The 24,648-nt window shown below is 40.2% G+C and overlaps 2 protein-coding genes across 10 annotated transcripts in view; one reads left to right on the plus strand and one right to left on the minus strand.

The window, feature by feature from the left end:
• The window catches only part of LOC146473573 (uncharacterized), a 51,165-nt gene extending 36,144 nt beyond the window's left edge, over positions 1-15,021 (plus strand). For 5 of the 9 annotated variants that reach the window (XM_085118292.1, XM_085118287.1, XM_085118289.1 and 2 more), the window contains exons 5-12: positions 7,026-7,110; positions 7,809-7,900; positions 8,592-8,675; positions 9,087-9,127; positions 10,348-10,464; positions 11,189-11,338; positions 11,881-12,322; positions 13,029-15,021. In XM_085118292.1, the coding sequence (XP_084974418.1) occupies positions 7,026-7,110; positions 7,809-7,900; positions 8,592-8,675; positions 9,087-9,127; positions 10,348-10,464; positions 11,189-11,338; positions 11,881-12,322; positions 13,029-13,789 (1,772 nt within the window). In that variant the 3' untranslated portion in view covers positions 13,790-15,021. The remainder of the gene's footprint in view (positions 1-7,025; positions 7,111-7,808; positions 7,901-8,591; positions 8,676-9,086; positions 9,128-10,347; positions 10,465-11,188; positions 11,339-11,880; positions 12,323-13,028) is intronic. The other 4 variants (XM_085118293.1, XM_085118294.1, XM_085118295.1 and 1 more) reach the window with 3 other exon arrangements.
• Positions 15,022-15,693: 672 nt separating this feature from the next.
• Positions 15,694-24,515, minus strand: LOC146473575 (uncharacterized). Its single transcript, XM_085118298.1, has 3 exons — positions 24,085-24,515; positions 21,690-21,879; positions 15,694-20,160 (listed from the first exon to the last, which is right to left on the minus strand). Exons 1-3 carry the CDS (start codon positions 24,421-24,423, stop codon positions 19,514-19,516), a joined length of 1,176 nt encoding a protein of 391 aa, XP_084974424.1. The 5' UTR covers positions 24,424-24,515; the 3' UTR covers positions 15,694-19,513.
• Positions 24,516-24,648: the final 133 nt, after the last annotated feature.

Raw genomic sequence — 24,648 nt, forward strand, 5'->3', positions numbered from 1 at the left:
TATAACTGTTTGCTTTTCGAAAAGGTGGAATTCTGATGATTCGAACGTGATGCATTCGCATCGCGCGACGAATTGTTTTGAATGCATTTTGGCTCACAACGCTCTCTTTGTAGCGGCTTTTGAAATTTGAAACTATCACTGGGAACTCTCTCCCCCATCCCTTTGACACAGAGCAGTCAAAACTTTTCGAAATAGGAAATTTGGTATCACCGCCGGCCATTCACTCTACGTACGTACGTAGGCGTTTAGCAGGTCTTTTTAATTGTCCGTTAACAATTTTGGCGCTAAAGGATGAGTTTTGCCGCGTGATTTAACGTTTGTACAAGTTTGCACTGTTCGGGTCTGTTTTATCTTGTCAGATCACAAGGCTTTGTTGATATTTCTCCCTCGAAAAAATGGCCAAGTCTTATACCTGTTGAAGCGATCGTGATATTTCGCTTTACCTCAGCTCAATCTCTCTCCGTCAACTATTGCGGTTTTGTTCGTTGAATTCTTTTTAAGCATTAGTTATGCTTTCATACCACCTGCTCTGTACAAAATTCGAAAAGTTGTGGGTGCAAATTATAATTTAGTGATACACAAAACTGATGGAAGGTGTGACAGAATCCCTTAGCTTCAGTTGACAGACTAATACGAACTTCAACATTTTAGCGTTTTTGTTACTGCGCTTTGTGAAGAGTAAATTATAAAGTTGTTTGTAGCCATGTAATAGGAAGTAATGTATGTAAACATAATGTCGAGCGTTCATGTTTACCACATGTAACAACAAAACCTGACCAAATGTCATTTCTTATTTCAAGGATCAGAGGGTCGAATTAGTCTGTTTTGGGATCTGAAATCAACGTTGAAAATCCCCTGTTGTATGTCTTTGCGTACTTTGTCAAAACAACTCGCAGATTTTCATTTCAGCTTGTTACATTGATACAAATTTGTTACTGGCTTAATTAATTTGTTCGCCAATCAACTCAGGCAAAGAAATGGTCAATTTGTTAATCAATCCTTAACAGATTATTTTTGAAACTTGGAGAGTTTTTAACTTCTTTTAAAAGAAAAACAAATAAATGATTTGTACATGTGTTCCTCACCCACATGCCAAGCTTTTGGCGTACTGTAATTGTGTGTATGACTGCTTCAATGCTCCAACTGGAGATCTGCTTTATTCAACACAACAGAACTGTATGTTACATCTTTCAAGACATCTTGAATTGACTAAAGATTTTGTGGAACATCACTGGCGTATAAAACTAGAAGTTGAGACTTTGACAGGATTAGCAATTTTCAATACTAGATCTCTTCGAAAGTGAAATTTTGTGGGCTAGTCATTTTCCTAACATATATTTAGGTATCTGTGAGGTGTCTACCCTTCAATTAATTTTGCCTTGTAAACCATAGGGTGCATATCAGGGTGTTCTTGGCACGAAAGACGAGAAGCCGTCTGGCATTTTCACAAAAATTTGGGATAGTCATTCTCTTAGTCTCTAAAATACACATTTTGATCAGTGTTATCAAGGTATATAGTTCTGTGCCTTGTGTGAAAGTGAAATTCAAACTTTTATATATCTTTGCTTTACGAGGGTGGTAAATGTTGACTAAGTGATGTGCACATTCCTTACCCTAGCCGCTATTCATTTAGTGATGAAAATTTATTAGGTTTTAAAAGTAATTTTACTCAGCCTCGTCTCAGTGGCGGGCCAACTATTTCAAACACTCCAGGGGAGCCAAACGTTTTGGGAGGTTGGAGTTTAAGACAGCAAGTTGTAAACAGCTGTCTACTAGCCATTTTTAAGGAAAATATTGGTTTCTGTTGGAGAAGTAGTTAGGGGGGGGGGGGTACTTCTCAGATGTGTGTGGCTCGCTTCCTCAAACCCTGATACTATGTCAGACCAAAATATGTAATTTTCCAGAAGGTATATGTACTTTTTTTCAGACCTGGGGCCCGTTTCTCGAAAGTCCCGGTAATTAACTGGCCCGGAAAGCTGTTGTTGTTTACATTCAAGATCGCGGTTTTTCAATAGTCTTGCAGATAATATGATACAACTATCAGTTAACAAAATGGTCTGGTTTGTTAGCTAGGACCCGCTCTTTTGTTCTTTAGATTTTGATTTGAATATTTGATTTCGGGCCCGAAAAGTTACCGGAACTTTCGAGAAACAGGCCCCTGGCCTTTAAATTCACACCCATTTCCAGACCTGGTTTCTAGAATCCATACCCATTTCTGTACACTTCCTACCCGTTGTCAGACTTTCAGACCAAAATGGTTAAAATCTATATCCTATTTCAGACCAATATGCCTCAAAAACCATACCCTTTGGTGCCGCACATACTTACACGACTTCTCCTTCTCCTTGGGGACAAGTGCGAGATCTAAGAAATCCAATTGCGGCATCTCCTCTTTTCTTTTTACAAAATAATATGTGACAAATTGCAAATATTTTCTTTCCAATTATATTGCAACTTTTCGTAAAAGCAAAGCAGCTGTTATTTTTATTCTGGTTGCTGGGACCCCTATATTCCAGCTCCTGCTAAAATTTTCCTGTGTTCTTGTGGCCATCCCCAGCTGATTCCCTTCTACAAGCTAGTGCTTTAAATCGTTAAAGTAAACTCTAAATAAATGCTTTACAGGCCAATGTGAAACTGTTTATGATACTATGCTCTGTTTTCAAGTCTGTTTAGGGAACTACAATGTAAGTGAGTTGGGCATTTTATTTATTTTAAAGCCATACGAGGTATTTTTACAAAATGATGCATTCCTATTCTGCTGAAGGTCAGCCAATGTGAATATGCGGATCCTTTTTCGAGAAAAATTTAACTTGAGTTTTTTAAATTCTTGCCACTTTTCTCCAGAATTTTGTTTTGACTGCTGTGTTGGTGATCTTCCAGGTTGTTAAAAGTCGTTTCATCTGATTCAACAAAATAATTTGGATAATTACCACACTGCTTGCAGCATATTTTTTCTTTATATTTATATTTTGCCATTTTTCTTAAATGGTGCATCTTGTGAAGTTTGCTTTCAGAACCCAAAGTCATGACCAGTTGACAACAAATTACATACATATACTTTATTGGCTCGTCCCCACGGGGCTTTTCAGAGTCAATTTAAAATTACATAACTTAGTACAAGACACTATTAAAAGAAGATGAAGCTAGTGAACTGAAAGCAAACTTCACAAGATGCACCATTTAAGAAAAATGGCAAAATATAAATATAGAGAAAAAATATGCTGCAAGCAGTGTGGTAATTATCCAAATTATTTTGTTGAATCAGATGAAACGACTTTTGACAACCTGGAAGCTACCTTCTATCTTTATAAAATCTTGTGTTGATTTTATGAAACAATTTGATGGTCCAAAACATATTGAGCTTTAAGCTATAAACTACAAATTGCTTTTTTGTTTTGGATGTATGCCACGGTCTATACAGATGCATTTTCCTCTGCTCAGCTGTTCAAAACACAAAGTGTCAACTTCAATTCCGCTTTAGTTACTGATCAATAAAGTAACATTTTTTCCAAATATTTTCACTTTTAGTGCTGAATTGGACTTTTCTTTACCTTGAGCCAAACATTGTCTTTCAGAAACATTTTTAACAAGTGAGAGGAAAACCACAGTTGACATTTAATCATGGATTAGTGTTATTAGGCTTCAGAACAACTGTGCCCAGATCTTGTACGCTGTAATTTGCTTGTGCATTGCCTTCTATTATTGATAAATATACCCCTAGTGGTCAATTTAGTGTCTTATTAAAGGATGCATACTCAAAAGGCTAGTCCAAAAGTCAACAACACAGATGCATGTTATCAGTGTTTGTGTGCGGTTGATTCATTACTAAATTAAATACCTTGACTTCCTCTGAATTTGTAGAGTCATCAATTACTGGGATACCTTTTACCTTACCTTGTTTCCATGCTATTGTGCAGCCCAGGGGTGTGGAAAATGCTGTTGACAAAATTTATTAATTGGATCATGGAGTTATCTTGGATGTTAATAACATACATGTCTCTTATCTACAGAAGCTAGTTTGTTTCGTACAGATTTTGGGCTTTGAGAAATTTAACATTCAACTGCAATAATGTACAATCAGGATTGAAAGAATGCACCTTTATGAAAATATTTTCATTCCATCACATTAAGCATTAATTACCCACACGGGAATGTCATTAGAGTCAGCTAATTTATCCAGGGTTGTTTAAACAGTTGACAGATATCAATATGATGGTCCATCTTTTGTTGTAGTTAAAACCAAAACACATTTAATCTAGTCTATCATACATTTTGTGGTTTCAAATTTTTGAGGTTAATGCCCTACCAAACCGGAAGGGAGGATTGCATTTGTCCCACGAGAAACAATGTTTACTCTAAGGCACTGTGTGCAGAACAAAGAATGTCATTGAAGAAAAATGGCTTTGTTCCTGTCAAACATTACAATGCAAGGCCCAAAATGAATTTGCAATGTTACATTTATGCCTTTGGCATGTCATGTTTTTCCAAATGATAATGACTTTTGAGTGACTTATCATGAATGATTGGTGGTGCTGTCAGTTTTAATTTACAAGTTATGTTAGACGTAATCAGTCTATAAAGTTCAGCCATGTGCGAAATAGGCTGCTTAGTTTGGAATGCGCCACAGCTGACTGCACTTTATCTACAGTAGTGTTTAGTTATAGCAAGGTATTTATAGTTGATTTGTGGCAAAAATAGATTCTGTAGTCACATTCAGCTATCAGATTAGGATGCAATTTCAACTTATCATAGATTGAAGTTATTTTGTAAAATGATGCATGTATTTCTATCTGACTTCTCAGCAGTGATGAAGCTGCTCATTTGAATACAAAACAAGAATCCTTTAGTTTTTTTGTTTGCTCATGGTAATTAGTGATAATTATTAAAGGCTTCTGTTATAGACTCCCCATTGGGATTGCAACGTTTGAATTTGAAAGGGAAAATAAAGGGAAATATTCTGGTAGCTGTAGTCAAACGACGTCATCGTTACGAAAAGGGTGTATTGCCCACTCAAACAGGAAAGGGAAGGGAGCCATTAACACTCCTGCCCCAAAGGCATTTACATTGTTTTACTTATCTAAGCGGCTGTCAGAGAAATTTATTGTGAATATTATTTTTAATTAACAAATATATATAACTAAAAAAAATCAAAGAAACAATAGCCAGCTACTGAAACAGATTCCAGGACACCTTCAATAACTGCCTTCTTATAACACCGCTGTTGCAGAAACATTGATTTATAAGCAGTTCTGTCACTTTGGTTTGGAATGATACACTTACATGGTTTTGACAATGATATGTGGCCAATAAAATATCTGCAAATGCCAACAATGCGAAGATAATGTCACAGTTTCAACTGATGGTAGCTGGGTACTTATTTCATTTTGATGTAAACAAGCTAGGTCATTCTTATTTCAAAGGAGGGTGTTAAATCAAATCATTACAGTATTGCAAGTTTTGATACTAGTGAAAGCTGGTTGTTTATTTCATTTTGATGTAAACAAGTAAGGCCATTCTTATTTCAAAGGAGGGTGTTAAATCAAATCATTACAGTACTACAAGTTTTGTGATTTTGTAAATGAACTGTATCATCGCTTTGTTCAGGATGATGGTCAAGATTAATGACCAAAATTGGACTGGTCTTACCCTGACAGTTTCTCAATTTGAATAATGATATTAGGAGAAGCTTAGAGATTAGGCAGGTAGAATATATGTAAGAACTATGCCAAGGGATTAAATCAAAGAGGCTTAAATGTACAAAATTCTTTTGAAGATCCCAGTTAGAATGCTACAGTATCTTCTATTAATAGGATTGAAACTAACAGGATCTCTAATAGGATTTTTGCTGAGTATAGTTTGCATATGTTTTCATTTAAACCCAGTGCCGCCTTGCAAGGGTATAAACCCACAAATGACGCAATTTTGTAATTTCTGTGCACATGCATTGCCCAGGATGTTACAAATCTCTCTTTTTTGCAAACCAACGTGAGAAGTTTCACGATCAAAGTAGTATGGCTATGTAAAGTTAACAAGAGGACTTCAGGTGGTGCTTGTTTTAATCAAAGAAATTCAGCCGCCCTTTAAAAAGAAATTGTACAACATCAAATAAAACCTAGGGTAGGATCCTAAAAAGACGATTCCCATAAATTCAGCAAATCATTTTCAGGGTGGTTTTTACCAATGCAATTGTGCTAAATCAGGACTTGGCAATTAGCCCATACTGTTGAAGTCTTGTGAAAAAGATGAATAGCATCTTTGACAGAAGCCAAACCATTTGTCAACTCTTTGACATTTGAAATGTGGTTGTATACATGTAGTATGCCAGTGGCTATCTCAATTTTAGAAAATGTGCTTAAACTGTCCTTAAGTTGTAATGTGTATTGAGAGCACTAACTCTGCTTTTGAAGAACAAAACACTGTGCTGTGAGCCTAAACTTGTGGCTCACACTGCTGGAACTTAACCCAATTTCTGTAGCATGAAAGCAACCAGGGCTGAGTTGTTCAAAGGCCGATTAAGCTAATCCTGGATTAACGTGAACTTTGATTTGAGTTTAATTGCTAATTGATAAAGATTCTTCCAAAAGATCTTTGGCCCTCAGTTTTTACTTAGACTTTTCTTTACCTTTAGCTCCAAATTAGCCTTTAAAACCATTTTTAACGAGTGAGTTGAAAGCCTTGATTAACTTCTAATCGTGCATTAGTGTTAACCGGCTTTCGAACAACCCGACCCAGGAGTATTGCTACTCCCCCAAGTACCCCCAGTAATATATCACCTGTACCCATTTATACACCTGGGTGAAGAGAGACAATAAGAAGCTGTAAGTTTCCTGTCTAAGGAAGCAACATGGTTATAAACAGACCAGTCTCGAACCTCTGATGCTCTGATCTTCCAATCGTCCAATCAAAAGTTTGATGCTCTAACCAATACACCACCACGCCTCCACCTGTTTTTGTGAACTACTTAATAAATGTTACAATTAACTTTTTGTTTTTAAATTAATTTTGGTTATTTCTCTTTGCTTTAGGATGTTGTAAAGACATTGGAGGATCTCTCACCAGAATGGTGTTAAGGCACCGCAGTGTGGAAAGCAAGCTTAAAGGACTTGCTGGGTAACTTCCTTTGTTTGTGATTTATGATACAAGTACATTTATAATTCTTGTGTATATTCCTGGGACAGTTGTGCCAGTATATATTGGTGTTTTTTTTTTATCCAACTGTGCACTTGTAGATGAAGGTTGAAAATGTATATAGAAATTTACATGCACATGTATGACTTAACGTGACTGGCTTTTCATGTTAATGCAGTGTACAATACAATACTTTATTGACACTCTCCATAAGGTTTTTTCAGTGACAATTTGCAATCATAATCAAGAAATAAAAAATAAAAAACTTTTACACTTGTGTACAGGACTTTCTTTAGAAAGCAAAGAAACCAGCTGTTATGGCTGGCAACTACAGTGATGGGGATCATCTTCTGGGAATACCAAAATGACATTTGTAAACATCAAGTTAATTTCACATTACATTTACATAATTCATTTGTAAGACTTTGATGTCATCGCTCCACTTGTCAGTTCCTTCTGGATTTTGCAAGGTCCTTCTCTACACCTTCCCCCTCCTTCCACAAAGTAAAGCCAAGCCTCTGGCCGTCCACTTATTCTTGACAGTTTGATGCCAGGTCATGCTAACCTCTCTATACATGTGAACAGTTTTTTTTTTGTCCAACCTGTTGCAATCAGTAGATTGTTACATGCAAACTTGGTACTTTAATTTCTTAACTTAATCAGTGTATAATATTTCACAGGTTGTTGTGCGAGACGCTTGTATTTCCACTGCAAGACAGGTTGGATGATTGGAAAAAAGCTGTAGTCCAGTTGGATAAGGACCATTCAAAAGGTTGGTGTTTAGCATGTTACAGTGCCTTGCTTTGTGCATCGATTCATTGCAAGAGTTTTTTATTAGTCTGCTACAGGTTTTTGATAACTTACAATGTTGATGGTGTTATTAGGTTTAGATGTACAGTACCAATCAAAATCTCAACTTGAAACTTGATCCTTGATGCATTTTTCAAGGCTCTAGGGTGCTTACCATTTGGCCAAAAAATCCAGAAATTTCAGTTCAAGTCAAATGTTAAGGTTGTGGAGTACCTTCAGAGGTACGGAATGGAACAGTGGGAAATTCCTTACCAATCGAATGGATCTTCTATTAACCAGAGGATTGATTCGTCCAGCTAGAGCGGGACGAAACGCTTGATACAGTAGATAAATGGTAACCGCAATCTCATCCCGTTGGTCAGTCAAATTTGGAAAATTCCTTACTATTATGCAACGGTTACACCAACCGGATTTTTCCTCCAAATGGTAAGCACCCCTAGTCTTGAGTATGGAGGCTCAAGACACTTGAAGAATTTTTTGAGATCCCAATAACAGTAAGGAAAATATGCTAAGGGTTTGCCTAAATTGACTGAACTCTTTCTTTTCTTTAGCTTACTGGTAGTTTTAGCAAAGACTCAGGGGTCTTTAAAAAAGACTAGTAATGTCTACTAAGACCACACTGTCTCTAACATAAAAGTTTTCCTTTTTGACAGAATACAAGAAGGCAAAACAGGAATTGAAAAAGGCCACTGCAGAAACAAACAAATGGCAAAAGAAGGTTAAAAAAGGTGAGTTAGGTGAGCAAAGTTTCTTTCTAAACTTATTTCGTAGTATGTAAGTACGCGATAACTGAGTCCATTTAGTGTGAGAATATGTTTGATATTTGCCTGGTTTGAGCAGTATTTTTTTCTTTTTGTTGTAACAATTTGTATTTACTCTACATACTGTAACACAATATTTACTTGCAATATGATGCCTGCTCCTGGGACAGCCACGCAGATGACATGTGCCATCCAAGATAACCGCTGACTGCATTGGCTCAAGATTAACTTTGCCTATTTAATTAAATTTAGTGATATTCAAAAGCTGACACTTTCAAATTCTAATTAGATCTAGGTAGATAGTGCCTCAAGTTAGCAGTTCCTACAAACACTGTTGACATACATTAGAAAAAAGAAACAATGAATTAATTTTTTTCTTTGTCCTAGGTAAATCAGAACACCAAGAGAAACTGGATGCAGCCTTGAAGGTATGTGCTCACTCAGTTGTCTACATAATATTATACATTCTAGGTCTTTATTATTTTTCACCCAAAGTGCTAAATTCGAAGGTAAATAGGTTCACCTTAATGAATTTCAGTCATGTCATGTCCACAAACTTTCATTTGGGCCAGATTTGACAGGACTGAACTCATTCTTAAAAGGCAAAGGTTGCACATATTTTACTACTGCTGTTATTCCTGCAGCCAGTACTGTAAGAATGACAGCACAAAGGATTGCTGTTTCTTTGTACGATTTACTAGAGCAATATTTATTATATGCCCAAAAGTGGTTGTTTCCCAATCTGGCAAAACAACATGTATGTGTAGGTACAAAAAGTTCAAGTGTGGCTGATATAGGGTGCATGTACTGGTGCAGTTAATAAATTAAAAATGATTAGCTTTTTGCTGTACAAAGCTCATTACGAAGTTGAAGTGGTTAAAGTGAAGTATGAATGATTACGCTGGTTCTTTTACTTTCAACAAAATAATAACTGAACTACATGTACATCTCTTAAATGAAAGCCAGTCCTGCACCAAAACTGATTTTAATTAGAGAAAGGCCAAATCATGACCCAACCCTCTTTTGCAGAAAACTGGCCTTATTTTACTATCAGTTTGTGCTCTTTTTTATTCTATAAAATGTTTGTTCCATAAGACAACGTTCAATAACTCAAAATTCTGCATGCTGATTGACTAATAGCTATTGTCTATAAGAATACAGACAATAAAAATGATGTCAGATGTAAAACACGCAATTTCTTGAAGGGAAATAAATCCAGTTCCGCTTGTAGTTTTTCCATGTTGTTGTAAAAAACAAATCGATGACAGTTTTGTATGCTCTGTACTCTTATAGAGCATAAAATGACACCGTAAAATGTCCAAAACTTGGCAGTGAAAACACTCGCCTGCAGCTCGCGGTTCCACTTGAGTTTTGAACATTTTTTAACGTCATTTTATTGTCTATAAGAGTATAGACCATAGAAAACTACCGATTTGTTAAGTGGTGTGATTACATTCAGATATTTTATATTGAATGTACTGTAATGTTGTACATAGACCTAAATGGAGTGCACTTTTGGCTATACAAGCATGTCATTTCTTGATACAAAACTACTCTTTTTATGAGATCAAATTTCTTGGCCGCCTAATTGCAATAACTTAGATCGAGGACTGTAGAGCTGAAATGCAGTCATAACTTTACCTCTCAGCAAGCAAATGCTCAGCAAGCTGCCTTTGAAGAGCAAGAGAAGAAGTATCTCAGAAAGGTGTTGGTAGAGGAAAGGACAAGATACTGCACTCTGGCAACCTGCTTCAGGCCAGTTGTGGTATGTTCTTTGTTAGTTAGATTAACATGCCTACATCTAAAGGATTAAAAACTCGCTGTTTGGGGTTTGTTTCCTTACAGGCTGTTCAGATTTCTAGTTTACATAGGCCCTTTTGTGCCCTTTCAAGGAAATTATTCTAGAATTTTATTTTTGGCTAAAATCGTTAACACAAATTTCAGGCTGTATGATCATAGTGACTCGGTGTTTGTGAAATATAAACATGCCTTGGAAATCCGTTACCTCCTTGAGCTGTATCGCCACTTAATCCTTGAAAGCTGTCAAAATAGCTTTTTTTTTGTATGGCCATATTGGTCTCTACTAATAATTTTTATTGAAAGATTGGACACGTAATGTAGTTCTTTCACACTTGGGGATAATGAAAAGTACTCTGTACATTTTACTATGTTTCTGCACTAAAGGTCATTTTTTCTTAAAAATACCAATAAGTGTATTATCGTTTGTCTCACGATGTTGTCACTGAGATGTAAATCGCTTTTCTTGTTTCGCTATTTTTCGAGGAGGTGTGGGGGGGGGGGGGGCATTGCAGAGGGAAAATTATACATGCTGGCCAACTACACCTCCTAATTTTTACAGTGATGTTTAGTTAGATTGCATGTCACCTCAAATCCATAATGTCTCGAATGCTTCAAAAGCACGCTGTGATTGTTACTCAGTATACAACTTCAGGTCTCATGACTGTTGTTTCTGTTCTGCGCTGTTTTAGGAGCACGAAATTTCCATGTTATCAGAGATTGAACACCTACAATCCATTCTGGCGGACATAATCAAACAGACGATAAGCCCTTCAACCCTGCCACTTGCGGGGGAGGACTTGGTGCGAGACTTCAGGCTGTCAGATCATCCTGATGACCAGGTGATTAGAAGACCCTACAATAATTTGAAAAACTATTTTGTTGTTTGTCGCTTAAGCCTTTTCACTCTGAGGCCACCAAGCACTAAACAAGAAATTATTCAGGGAACAGAAAAATTGCTCAACGGTGGGAAAGAAAGGCAAGTTTTCATGCCTCAACCTTGTTAAAGAGGACCCTAGAGATGAGATTGTCATGGCGTCATCGTTCAACCATTGTTAGTGAAAGGCAATGGTTGTGAAGCAAGCCTTTTTGGCCTTGACCGTGCACGGGCCGCAATAGATTGTAAAATGTGTTGGAGCAACTGACCAATAGAAGCGTTCCTGTTAAGATATTCAACTGTGGTGTGAACGTTAAAACAAAGGATTGTGCACGGTCACGGCCCTTCCAACATAAATTGGAGCATCATTGTTTCATGGCAAGGTTTCATAACCAGTCCCTCAATTAACTATAGTTGAACATTCGCTAAGTGCTATCTATGTTGAACCGTTTCATTTGCTTTAGTTTACGACGAACACATTATTCATTTGTATATTCCTACCCACAGTCTCCACCACCGAGCCCGACAACAACTTTGACCAGAGCCACCAGCCCGCTACACATCGGCCGTGACCCACCCACCACACCACCACCTCCACCACCCTCGGAAACAGATCCCTACTACAATGCATTCAGCCGCCATTACTCGTTCTCCGTCAAGCACAGTCAAACGCGGAACAAGATCACTGGTTCGGTGACACCTTCAACATCCCCCAAGAAGGTCCCACCGCCGCGGGTCTGCTCGCGGTCCACAAGCTTCAGCGTGTCGTCGAACTCGTCGCGCTCTTCAATGTCGTCGTTAGGCTCGTCGATAGGGTCACCGTCCGTGGAGAGCTTTCCGCAGCCCCCCACCCCGCTGTTGTCCCCTGGGTGTTCAGGAGACTTACAGAGTGAGCCTCTCCCCCCTCCCCCCTTCCCTGGAGCAGTTTCTGCGCTACCTCCTCATCCAGGTAACTAGAGGATATTGGACTGTATGCCTTTGATTTTGAAATAAAAGGAGCCGAAGAACAGTTATTGAAAGGACGAGGGTGGTGATTGCATGTTGACTGAAGGACTGGTAACATGATAACGTTTTAGCTTTATTTAATACGTCAGTTGCAAGATGAAAACTTTATACAGCGTTTACAATTTAATTCTACAAAGAAAAGGAATACTGAGGGAACAGTCGTGTTGCGTTTACACGACACCGGAATGAATCTTCGTACTAAAATTCGAATTCTCTCTGACGAAGTGCTAACGCTTGAAACGTCAGCACTCGAATCTCTTCACGGTGGCCAATTTACTTTTTTTTTATCAACTCTGTAGATAAACCAAACATTTGACTCTCGGAACGTTGACAGGATTGTTTTGGTTTTTTTGTGTTAATTTTTAGTTTTTAAGGAGTATAAGAAATGAACTCCGATGTGACCATACGCTTCTTGTGAACTTATCTTTCCAATTTTTACAAAAAAGCCTATAAGCCTCCGCCCACATGTAGTATGGTTTTAACTCGTGAAAGCGCGAACGAAACCTCGAAGTGTGACTATTCAACTGAAAGCTAGCTAGAAGTTCTCTGCTTTCATGCTGTTGTTCTGTCGATTTTGATCCAAAATTGTCCGATCTCTGTGGCCAGTTTTGGGATTCTGTAGTTGAATTTTCACTTTTCTCTCCTTGTAGGCGACAGAACATCGTGGACAACATCCACCGACTCTGGCTGCTATTCTTCTTCATCTGGAGAGAGGTCCCCTTCAGCCTCGCTTGCTCAATTTTATCCTTCCTCGATAGCTGAGCACCCTCCTTCCCACCCAAGGGAGGACACACTGGGGCAGCACCCCCCTGGCCCCCAGTATGCCACACCCTATGCGGTCAGTAGCGCACGGACGCGGTGCATGAGTGAATCAGCTTCGGTCATGTCACCTTACTTCCACGGAATGGTGCATAGAAGAAGCGACAGCGAGACGTCTTCGCAGAGCAGCTACTCGGGAAACGGCGAAATCCCCGCCCCAGGGGGGCTAAATAGCAGTGACTCGGGTTATTTCAGTTACGGAGGATATCACCATCGGTCCAATCCTGAGAGTATCCAGGAAAATTCCGGGGGGTGGGCGCCTCAACAGAAAGTAAAAGCGATGTACGGCAGGAGTCAGAGTGTATCAGGCCGACCCTCAGCCGCCCAACAAGCGCAACTCGCGGCATTAGCGAGCCATGCAGCGCGGAGTAGAAGCGCGCCGATGCCTCCCGCGAGAAAGTCGTCTGTTCCACCCCCCTGCCCGGAGAGACGGTCAGGGCTATCTGATCCGGAGTTAAGCAAAACAGATGAGCACGATCGGGGGGGTGATGACGAACTGATCGATGGTGAGCCATTAAGTTTACTGCAGAAGCAGATTCGGCAACAGAGACAATTGATCAAAGCCAGGGCGAAAAGCAAGGAGCAGTCTTGATAGATGGTGCCGTCGCAAGAGGCTGGAGATTGCCGGAATTGCTTTGCCATTATGCCTACATCCTTACGGCTGGAAATTAAGTCGAGCTGATCGTTCCACGTCCAGTAGTTTTGTTGATGATGGAAGGAGATGTTCCTCGTCTTGGAATGAAAGTATCTGGGGCGTAACAAACGAATCGATAAGGTACCGGTAGCTAAGAATTACTGAGGACTAGAGTTGGCGTGTATGCTGTCTCTATTTTGAAATCTGACGTTTAAGCTGCCAAGAATTGAAACATTGAAGACTTGAGATTATCGTCGGACAGTAAAGAAGGTTAAAATTGTTATCTAGTCACCTAATGTCGCAGTCGCGAAACGTTTAAAGGTTTTGTAATATTTAAAATGCGTGGCGCGTTTTGCAAGATTAACGAGCGAAATAGTTTAGTTGATATACTTGAATAATTGTTAATCTGTAAAGCTTTTGTATGGGGTACTATGTGAATGTCACTTTAATTTGAAGTTTCTAAATTTGTAACACACGCAGTGATTACAGTAGACTATGATTTAAGCCACGAAGCCGAAAATTTTTGAAAATAGTGTTCGTGGTAAAGTCTGAAATTCTTCAGTTGCTTGGGTGTTTTCTCAGGCTGCAAACTTGTATTTGTAATTTGCGTTTTCTTGTTTTTCTATGGGTAAATTCTTATGTCAAGTGATTTAGCAGTGATAGATTTGTCAATGTTAATAGTTGTTTTGAAAACTAGAGGTTTTTGTTCCGTTTCAGAGCCCAGTGACAGTTTTCTTTAAATGTATAATTCGGCTTCCAGCGAAAGTGCTAATTGTAGCGGTGCTGCAGAATGGATTGGACCCGAGTACTCGGTTCGCTGTTATCACTGCTGGTCAGTGGTCGCATTCTAAAGAGCGGGCTCTCCTCGTCATGACACCGAGTTTCGTGCCCAGTCTCTTTCCTTGGAATACCGCTTATTGTAATTTAAAATGTTCTTTTATAATTGTTTGAAGCCTCGTCGGTCCTGGCAATGAGAAATTTTCATTTGATTATTGAGACTGTCGGAAACGTTTCTTTTTTTTTTTATTCCTCCCAGATATTAATAATCCCATACGATTCGCGCGCACACCATAATCACAAGCTGTAAATAAGCAAAGAAATTTAATAATGTTTATATATCGCTAGTGTAGCTTTATAGACTACGTCTTAAATTGAAGAGATCTTAGTAGATGTTGATATTCTCGTTCTCCCCCCCCCCCCCCCCCCCAAAAAAGAAATAATAATTAGGTGCGCATAAAAGGCAAGTCCTCTTTCATTCTTAGCCAAGTATGTGAAATACGATGCTGTTGAACCTCTCATTCCAGTGTAAAGTGATGACTTGGATCACTCTCTTCCGTGTCCGTGATTAGAACAGAACACTGTAAGAGCGGTATTTATTTGAGTGTCGTAAAGCCAAAACTAAAGTTATGCCTGTGGCCAATTACAACAGACGTGAGCAGCGCACCAAGCCAATCAGAATTCGAAGCAAATGCACGTCACCGCCGCCAAGCGCGGGAAAAACACGTGCGAACAAGTCAGGATTGGTTTCGTCTCATTGGCTGAGAAAATGGCGCGAGTTTTTCTAACCAATCAAGGAGCGTAGGAAAGCAAAATCAAAGGAAGCTCGATTCCTTTCGACACTCAATTGAAAACTCATGTAACCTGCTACCACGAGAATCCAGTTTCTCGTAAGTCTCGATAACCACCGGATGCGAAAAAACTTCAGTGAATTTGTGATAATTTTTTGTAGTGGGAACTTGCCTGATACGTTCCAGAAAATTAATAGCAATTGAATCGGTTGATATTGAGAATTATTGTGTACGCGTGAAGTAGCTGTTGGGCCAGTGACATATCGGGACTTTCGCGAAACGAGTTCGTGCGTTTTTCTGTTTTGTTTCAACCGGATGCGCTTGCAGGCACTGTTGAATGCAGTTACAAACAGTTAAAATGGCATCTTTTTTGCGATTCTTTTTTTAACTTGTGCAAACTAATTGACGTAGGCATTAGATATTTTACTAGATCGTTCAGCAGCGTCTGTTATTTCGCAGCGTTCAGAAGCGGGTCGTAATATCGCGCTTGTAAAATCGTCGCCAAGTGAATTTTTGGCAAACATTTTGAGGCCTTGCCTTTTGTCGCTACTCATGTTTAAATTGTACCGTTGAGGCGTTTTCTTTTGACTGTCGACAACGAGCTCAAACTTAGCTTGCTCTGAGTGTCCAAAGTCAGTTTGAGATATGGAAACGAGTATTAGCCGTATGGGCTAGCGGGCGAGGCCATTTTAACGTGTACTTGAGCTTCAACCTCGTTCCCAGGTTCTCTCCTCACCTTCCAGGGAGCGGGACTTGAAGAGGAGACCCTGGGAACGACGTTGCTTAACACACTTCACAATAGCCTACGAGCAAGCTCTTGGGGGAGGTGAGAAGATCCCCTCCTCCTCCTCCCCCCCCCCCCCACCCCCCGAGAGCTAACTTGCAGGCCAACTTCACGAGTGTTTTGGTAACAAGTAATTAAATTTTTTAAACTCGTCGGAAAAAACTAAACAAATGAAAACGACTCGTTGTTGACAGTCTTAAAAAAAAGATGCAACGGTTTTTGAATTAAGACTTCGCAGTCTTGTTTGTTTTGAAATGTTAGTGGTTGTTAACCTTCAGTTGTAAATGTTACCTGTTAGGACAGTGAGCTTTGAAATTGTGACATCATACTTCATAAATGAAACAATCTGTCCTATTTGGTCAGAGGCAATAAATAATGGTATCGGTTTATTTTACAAGACTCCGTTCTCTAACAAGTCTCCAGTAAGTAAGTTTCAGTTAACATGAATATTTTGGTCGCCGCATCCTGAAAACCCGGGAGCCGAGGGAAAAGCAAAAACGGATGAAAAAAAAATTCGATTACTGTTTTACCCTTCTTCCATTCGTCGATTTTTTTCGCACCCGTTTCGATCTTTTCTCCGTCCCCACGTCCCCACCATCTGCCGCTCTCAGACTCTAATCCCTTACACCGGCTCTTAAAGGGAAAGCCTGCAAAGACCTTGTACGCCCTTAGTTGAAATACTGTGCTAGTATATGTGATCCACTAGCCACTTTCGCAGACGCTCTTTTGGCTCGTCACGCGATCCTTCCTCCTCATCGTTGGGGAGGAAAGATTGCGTGACGAGCCCAAAGAGGGTTTGGGAGGGAGGCTAGTGATCCACGACCCCACGTTGAGAATAACTGTGAAAAGAATGTGATGTCATTTCTCACCTTTTTCTCGAGTAACACTACCTATTAACTCACTTATTTACTTGCTTGTTATTGATTACTGACGCCAGCCAATAAAGTTGAAGGGTAGATCAGTAATGTAAGAGTGTTCTTGATCTGTTGGCGTGGTGGGTTCGAAGTCCGGGTGTGGAGTTCCCTTCTGATCTTGTTCTTTCTGTAAAATGTTTCTTTCGGTCTTGGGTCAAACTGGACTTTCCCTCAACAAAGACTTTCTCAGAGTCCGTTTTCAAAGCTTGTTGCCCACTTTTGGCACAATAATCTAGCACATAAGAAACTTTTCCTGCTGAGCTTGTTGGTGGTGAGGTGACTCACCTTGAGAGCTGCCTCGGGTATAGGCTCGATTTCCGCCGCTCCCACGGGTCCGGCTATTCCTCCCCGCCCGCGGTCTCATTTTCCCGAACAGCAGCTGGTAATCGAGCCTACCTCGGGTACAAGTCAGCTATTTTTTTCCGGTGGACACTTGTTAGTTTAGCATGAGTCAGAGGCGAGGGTTGGTAAATACACAAAATCTTTTGCGATATGTCCCGAAGAGGGCACATACAAATTTTTGCGTTTCGTTCCTGTCACAATTTTACTTCCCTTGTAACCCGGCCCTGACAAGCTGCACTGTGCATAAAACACTGAAAGTCAGTCAGCAATTGCTCAACGGACTCAAAGAAAACTGAGACGCTTCGCATTCAGTCTCCTTTACTCCAGCGAGACTTGAGTGGATACGTTTCCACATCGTTCAGTGAAAAGCCAGCTCCCTGATCAGTCTTCTCAGAGCAGTTGACTCTTTCAACTGAGGGTATCCCCTATAAGCCGTTATGAGGACGGCCGTGTATATCAGATTCGGGAACACCCAAGAGAAAGCATCCGAAACTTTTCTTACTTTTACTTCTTGGAAAAACTGGGGAACGAGGAGAAAGAAACATTTTATGGGCATAGCCTGACAGTCCTGGATCGGGCTTGGACAGGGATGGCCTGTGTAACTTGTGGTATTGTTCGCACTTCGTAGCTTTGATGGTCGGTTTTGGGGAAAACAATGCCAGTGGTATGCAGAGTACTGTAGAAGCACACTACAAACAGAGCCATTCTCACTGCGCTTGTGTTTGCGTACGTTCAATCTCGGACAAATAAATTTCCCGTGTGCTAGGTGATAAGATGACAAAATTCAACCACCCTTGCAGACATGCTTTGTAGCTTTTTATTGTCTGTTTGTTTGTTTCTCGTGGAAGTCTAATTCAACAAGCCTCCACAAGGAAATTGGTTTTACTGTCACGACAATGTAAACTTAACGTAAACGGTGCGTTTAATTGGTCCTACTTCAAGCCAAACTCGGGAACTTTCGTCTTAGGTAGCGACCCCGCCCTCCTTGGTCAAAGAAGAGAAGTGAAGGACTGGGAAAGACTTGTCTTTCTTCCCGGAATGACAGTACACGAGGTGATCATGGCAGCCTCGCTGAATCTCAGATCCCTAAATCTCCACGCGGATATAGTTGAATAGTTTCGGGAAATTAGAACTCGAAACCTCACGACTTTCGTTGTTTCGTTTATTGTTATTCCACAATAGGACCAACGGAAGGACCTCGCTTATAAACGAGAGGCTAAATGACCACAGCCGGCGGACGGTGGAACACTGAGTTTGCGTAGCTTACCAGATCTTTCCAGTGGTTGATAAACTGTTGGTAACCACGGGTTTAAGAGAAAGTAGTGTAGGTGAGGCGAACTCGCCGGCGGTGTCAAATTGAAGAGATTCTGCCTTGCTATAACAAATTGACATTAAATTGTCGAAATAAATTGTACGAGTCAATTCCAATTCCTTTTTTAAACAAGTGTAAAGTTTGTGTGCAAAAACGGATATGAGTATCGCCTATTTTAGCTTTTGAATTTCTCGTGCGCGGCCATTTCAAAATTTACCTCTTAAGGTAACGTTGCTGTCAGACATAAACAGATAACCTCATTCCCAGGGTCTTCTCTCTTCCTCCCTCCAGGGAAGAAGAGAGAGGACCCTGGGAACGAGGGTTGGCCTCTTGTGTGCAACATAAAGGTAATCGAATGACGTCGCAAAATCCAAAATGGCGTCGTGCGGAAAATTTGAAGGCGAAATAGGTGATAATCATTTTATTTCCATGTTTTCCAAAAAAAGCTTACGTGAGACAGTAATTTTAGCAATACAACATCATTTCTCTCAAGAGCGGACGATCTCTTAAAGTTTTACCTTAAGGCGTGCCAAAATTTGAACTGCATCAACATCGTTCCCTAGGGACGAGTATGAGCTATGTTCAACCAAACATCCGCTAAACAAAAATAATACATTTATAGAGACAGTTTTAAACTCTAAAACCAATTATCGTTGCAAATTATTTTCACAATTAACTTTCCTCTCTTAGGCGAAATGTTAATCCACGATTAAAAGCGTGAAATCTAATTAAAACTGAAATCTATGAGCAAGCAATATTTTGTCATAACTCATCTTTGACCATTACCCTGTCATAATCTATGCCATAAACGTCCTTTAGTCGCTGTTTAAAGGCCCCCATAGCATGAGGAGGAACCCTGAATCTGTCGAGGATCTCTTTTCGCTGGGCCTTAAAATCAGAGGAGCGCATTGCGTACTCGTAAAACTGCACCGTCTTCTTAACTCCAATCTCAAGCTTATGCGGGTTCCACTTCAGGTAGTCCAACGCCATGGAAATGTCCAACGGGCCACGGCTTACAGATGGGAAATAACGAGGACCGCCCTCGTGTGACTTGTCGAACTTAACCTCTAATATACCAAGATGTTTGGCCATGATTCGCAGCATTTCTTCTAGCGTGACAGTCTCGCGAAACGCGAGGTTGTACGCGAAGTTGAAGACGCTGCCGTCGGTGTACTCAGGCAGAAGTATTAAGAGATTTGCCACATCTTCAGCGAAGGCAAAGCTCAGAGGCCTGTCATGGAGACTCGGTGGTAGGTTGATCGGTCGATCCAAAATGTCGTGAAAACGAAGCCACAGAAGATAGCTCCAGAAGCGATCAGTGTTGTCACGCAATCCAATGACATCTGGGAGCCGCAGAATCACGTAGGGGATGTTCCATAGTTCGTTTTCCCTCTTGATGGCTTCTTCACCTGCATGAACAACGTTCAATTAGTGCGGTTGAGTCACTTTCGGAACCAAACAGGGCCATGGATGGTAGAATGTCTATTGCCCGTGACAGAACGCGTACCAAAACACGCCGTGATCATCTTTGCGCGAGACTTCCCGATCTAGTAAAATATCTATTATCAGGCTTGATTGGTTCGTTGTGTTATTTGATTTTTTGGTTTCCTTGGGTTTGGTTTTATGAACTCAGTAGAAAGTGAAACCGCTTTATGACTGGAGGTGTATCATCTAAGAACATTAATTTTGCAGTTTACTCTTCAAGAGCGGTCCCCCATAAATTGAGCGAGCAATGATGGGGAGGATAGTGATAATGGTGATGTTGATGGTGTTGATAATGGTGATGCCGACTGCGATGATGATGATGATGACGACGATGATGACCATGATGATGATGACAATGATGACGATGATGATGACGATGATGACGATGACAATGATGATGATGATGATGATGACGATGATGATGATGACAATGGAGATGATGATGATGATGATGATAATGATGATGACAATGATGATGACGATGATGACGATGACAATGATGATGATGATGATGATGATGACGATGATGATGATGATGATGACAATGGAGATGATGATGATGATGATGATGATGATGATGACGATGATGATGATGATGATGATGATGATGATGATGATGATGATGATGATGATGATGATGATGATGGCGGTGGTGATATAATGATAATGTAAAAATGAACGAGCGAAATGTTAACTAATTTTAAACAGAAAGTTTTAAAATATAGACAACATTCGACTGCTGTTATGGATTGGTTTGTAGTCAGCTAATCGAATGTCCTTCTCTTGTCACACGCTCGTGACAGGCGGACAGATTAAAACATCTTTTTAACAGTAGCACAGTGGAACCCTGTTAACACGGAGGCTGAAGGGACACGCAAAAGTGTCCGTATTATCCTGTTGTCCGAGCTCTCAGAATAAATATCACGGACACATGCTTTCTCGATACAAAGACTAAAGTATAAAATTTAAAAGCAACAGAACGATGTTTGTCTTAACGTACGTCCATTCAAATAGTCTCGCACTTAAATTAATGTTCTCTCAGTGCTTCAAATGCGACTGACAACTGAACGTAATCATCAGTAAAGTAGTCCAAGACTTTTCTCCGCGCTGACATTTTCAGTTTGTGGTTCAGCCAGACCGACTGAATGTTAGGTAGTTTATAAAGTGCGCAGATAATCAGTGTCCGTAAAAGGAACTTAAATTTGTACTGATGAGAGCGTGTCAGTTGAGTCACAGAAGTGTCCGTTGTCGCCGTATTAACCGGTGTCTAATGTTAGAGAAAATATATGAGTGTTTCGTCGGGACAAACTTAATGGTCCATAATGAGCGGGTGTTCCACTTAAAGCGAGGTTCCACTGCATTATTAAAACCATACTTCATAAGTTCAATAAAACCAAAAAGTATAAAACGTTCAGTTTTTGCATAGTGTCCAATGCACTAAAATGTTACTTACAGTCCAGCTTATTGCTTCCGTAGGGGTCCCTCTGAGCAAAGGCCTCTCGTTCTTCTGGATCCTCTGGGCGCACCGCGTCCTCCTCAAGCGTGGGCCCCTCATGAGAAGGTTCCTTACAGACCTCGTATACCGAGTCAGTACTGATGTATATGTATAGCCGAATCTTGCTTCGCATCTTTTTCATAAAGTCCTGAATAAAAGGCACAAAACGTTGAAAATAACTTACAATACCCGAAATTTTCGCGAAAACAAGAGGAAAGGTGACATAACCTTTGAGCGCACTTAATTTTTTTTAATCGCGGAGAATTCCCTGAGGTTGTGAAAGTTTCGAATGAATAAATAAATAAATAATTGAGATCATTCTCCAGCGATCTTAAAAAGTTGTAAAAAACGAAAAAAACTGATGTCTCAAAAGTGTTTTATTTAAATATCGTTATGCCATACACTTCATTTATCATTTACTTATACCAGGCTACTGAAACATGATGTCTCATTTCTTTCAGAGATACACTCAGTTATCAAAGTCAGTGGTTGCAAAGTTTAAACGTCCACCCAGCGCCGAGCTAAACAATTATTTATAGCTATGATTTTGCCACTAGTCAGGAAAAACCGTTGGATATGGTGGTCATTTTGAAAAGCCCAAGTTTTATCTCCGCTTTGACCGTGACTCAGCTGTGTCCATACCCTACGTCAGTGAAAGGTTCTCTAGCGCGCTTTCGAGGAGCGGCTGATCGAATGGTGTTATTGAACCAGCGTGGCGTATAGACAGGGGAAATTAGGTCCATTAACTTGAAACGAACATAAACGAAAACAACATTTTCCAATACGGGCCACACTGGCTAATTCAACAAACGACACAAGAGAATATCTCTACTAGCGAGCGAAAACGAACGGCGAGTTTTCGCTAGCCTGCGTAGCTGGCGGGATGTTGGGCGAATAAGCAGCAATTCCGCGAGTGGAATGGTATAGGATGATTCGGGATGTTGGACAAAAGTTGAGCGAACAAGCAGCAAAGCTGCGAGAGCAATAGAGAAAAGGCGATTTGAAAAATCTATTTTCCCTTTTCTATTTTGAAGTCTATTTTCTCGCGGCTTACGACACTCGTGGCGGCCCCGCCGCCAAAACTTTATTTTCACTAGATTTTTACGCCAAACATCCAGGAAAACCCGATTTCCCATTGTGAGTTTTCCTTCACACAAAACATTCTCAAAACCAAAGAAAAGAAGGGCACTAAGGTCGTGCGTGGTTGCGCGCGAGAAACGCCTCTAGAGTATAGGGAAGCCAGATCCAGTGTTCGCACACCAAACTGAGGCTGACACTGAACACAAAACACCGACGACACCGGTTTATCTTAATTAAATGAAAGAGAAAGAATACAGTATGAGCGTCCAGTAAGTGGTGAAGTGGCGGCAGCTGGACGAAGAGAAAAGACTCTTTTTAGTCACAGGTTGAGTCTGAGAATCTGGAAAGTGTTATTCGCTGAATGAAAGCGCGAAGAGCATGCTTCTCTTCCTTCCCTTCTCTTCCCTTTTATCTTTCTTTTTCTTTCTTTTAAAAAAGCAAGATATTTATTTTATTTATTTATTTATCTATTTTTTTATATATATATTTATTTATTCACCACGACATACAAACATAGAAAGTTACAATGGTGAAGCACAAAAAATTGCTTATATTACTTTCCTGCAACCATTTAATTTGCCAATAAAAATTGTTGCAACGTATATATATAATTTTGAAGGGGCACTGTCATGGCGATTTTGCCATCTTTTGGTCAAAACTGCTCACTGAATATTTTACAATGCCGGAATACTTTCTCGAACACTAAATTACTCTTAAAGCACTACTAGGACGTAAATGTTAAGTGCTTTCTCAGCGGAAAAACAAACTGCAATCAGTTTTTAGTGAATTCTTTAAAATACAATGGGAGAACTTGAAAAAGTTAGCCATTTTTTTTCAAGTTGCAATCCATTTCCATGTTACTCATCCTCACCCAAAGATAATAATATATTTTTCTGTTCACTAGGAGGGTCATTGTTAACAAAACTGGACCATCGTTTTAACGTTTCCAAAGATACAAATGTATTTTTGGTAATTCAGAGTTAAACCGAAAATAGGTGACACTGCCCCTTTAACCGAGAGGTGACTACAAGCAGCGCGCGCTTGGGTTTTGTGTCACGCAAGCGATATCCTGTAATTTGGTGAAAATTATTATGCATGTATGATACATTGATACCAATTGAACCGACTGTACTCCAACCGTGAAGGAACAAATATTTTTAAAATTTTGAGGGCTTGCTACTTCAATCTGTGCGATCTGGCACAAGATCAAGACAAAGTCAAATAATTTGTGTAACAAGGAGTTTAAAACAAAGAGCGACTGTTTCATGTTTACCTTGATCTGGCTGGGTCTGTAGCCGCTGAAGTCGATCACCGCATCAAACATGCCTTTTTCCCTTGTAATATCTCCCAGTTGATCAGCACACATATTGAATCGGTCGCGATCGCACTGCACGAAGTTCACCCAGGGCTTAATTCGAATCGACGAATCCCAGTACCACTTCCCTCGATGCAAAATGGTGATGTCGTGTCCCCTGAGCTTCAATCGAGCCACTGTTTCGCTCCCTAGCATACCATCACCTCCAAGGACAAGTATTCTCTTTCTATTTTGTGCCCTGCTTGGTGTACCTAGATACAACACAGCGAATAGAAACAGAGAATACATGGCCGCCATTTAGATAAATGGAAACAAGCGACACGCGCCGTTCCTCACATCACAGAAAAGCCTTGTTCTGCATGGCGAGCACGCGCGCGCTAAAAGTAATCTCGCGTCTTGTCACGCAATTCCCAGGTGTAATTTTGACACTTCGCAGATCGCTGATTTGTAGATAGGGGCGTCGACCAAATCGTCCTTCTTTAAGAGAGATAGCAAGGATCCGCAAATTATCGCGTAAAAAAA

The sequence above is a fragment of the Pavona decussata genome, unplaced genomic scaffold (genome assembly GCF_977016875.1).
Source record: "Pavona decussata unplaced genomic scaffold, jaPavDecu1.1 SCAFFOLD_93, whole genome shotgun sequence".
Taxonomy (NCBI): Eukaryota; Metazoa; Cnidaria; class Anthozoa; order Scleractinia; family Agariciidae; genus Pavona; species Pavona decussata.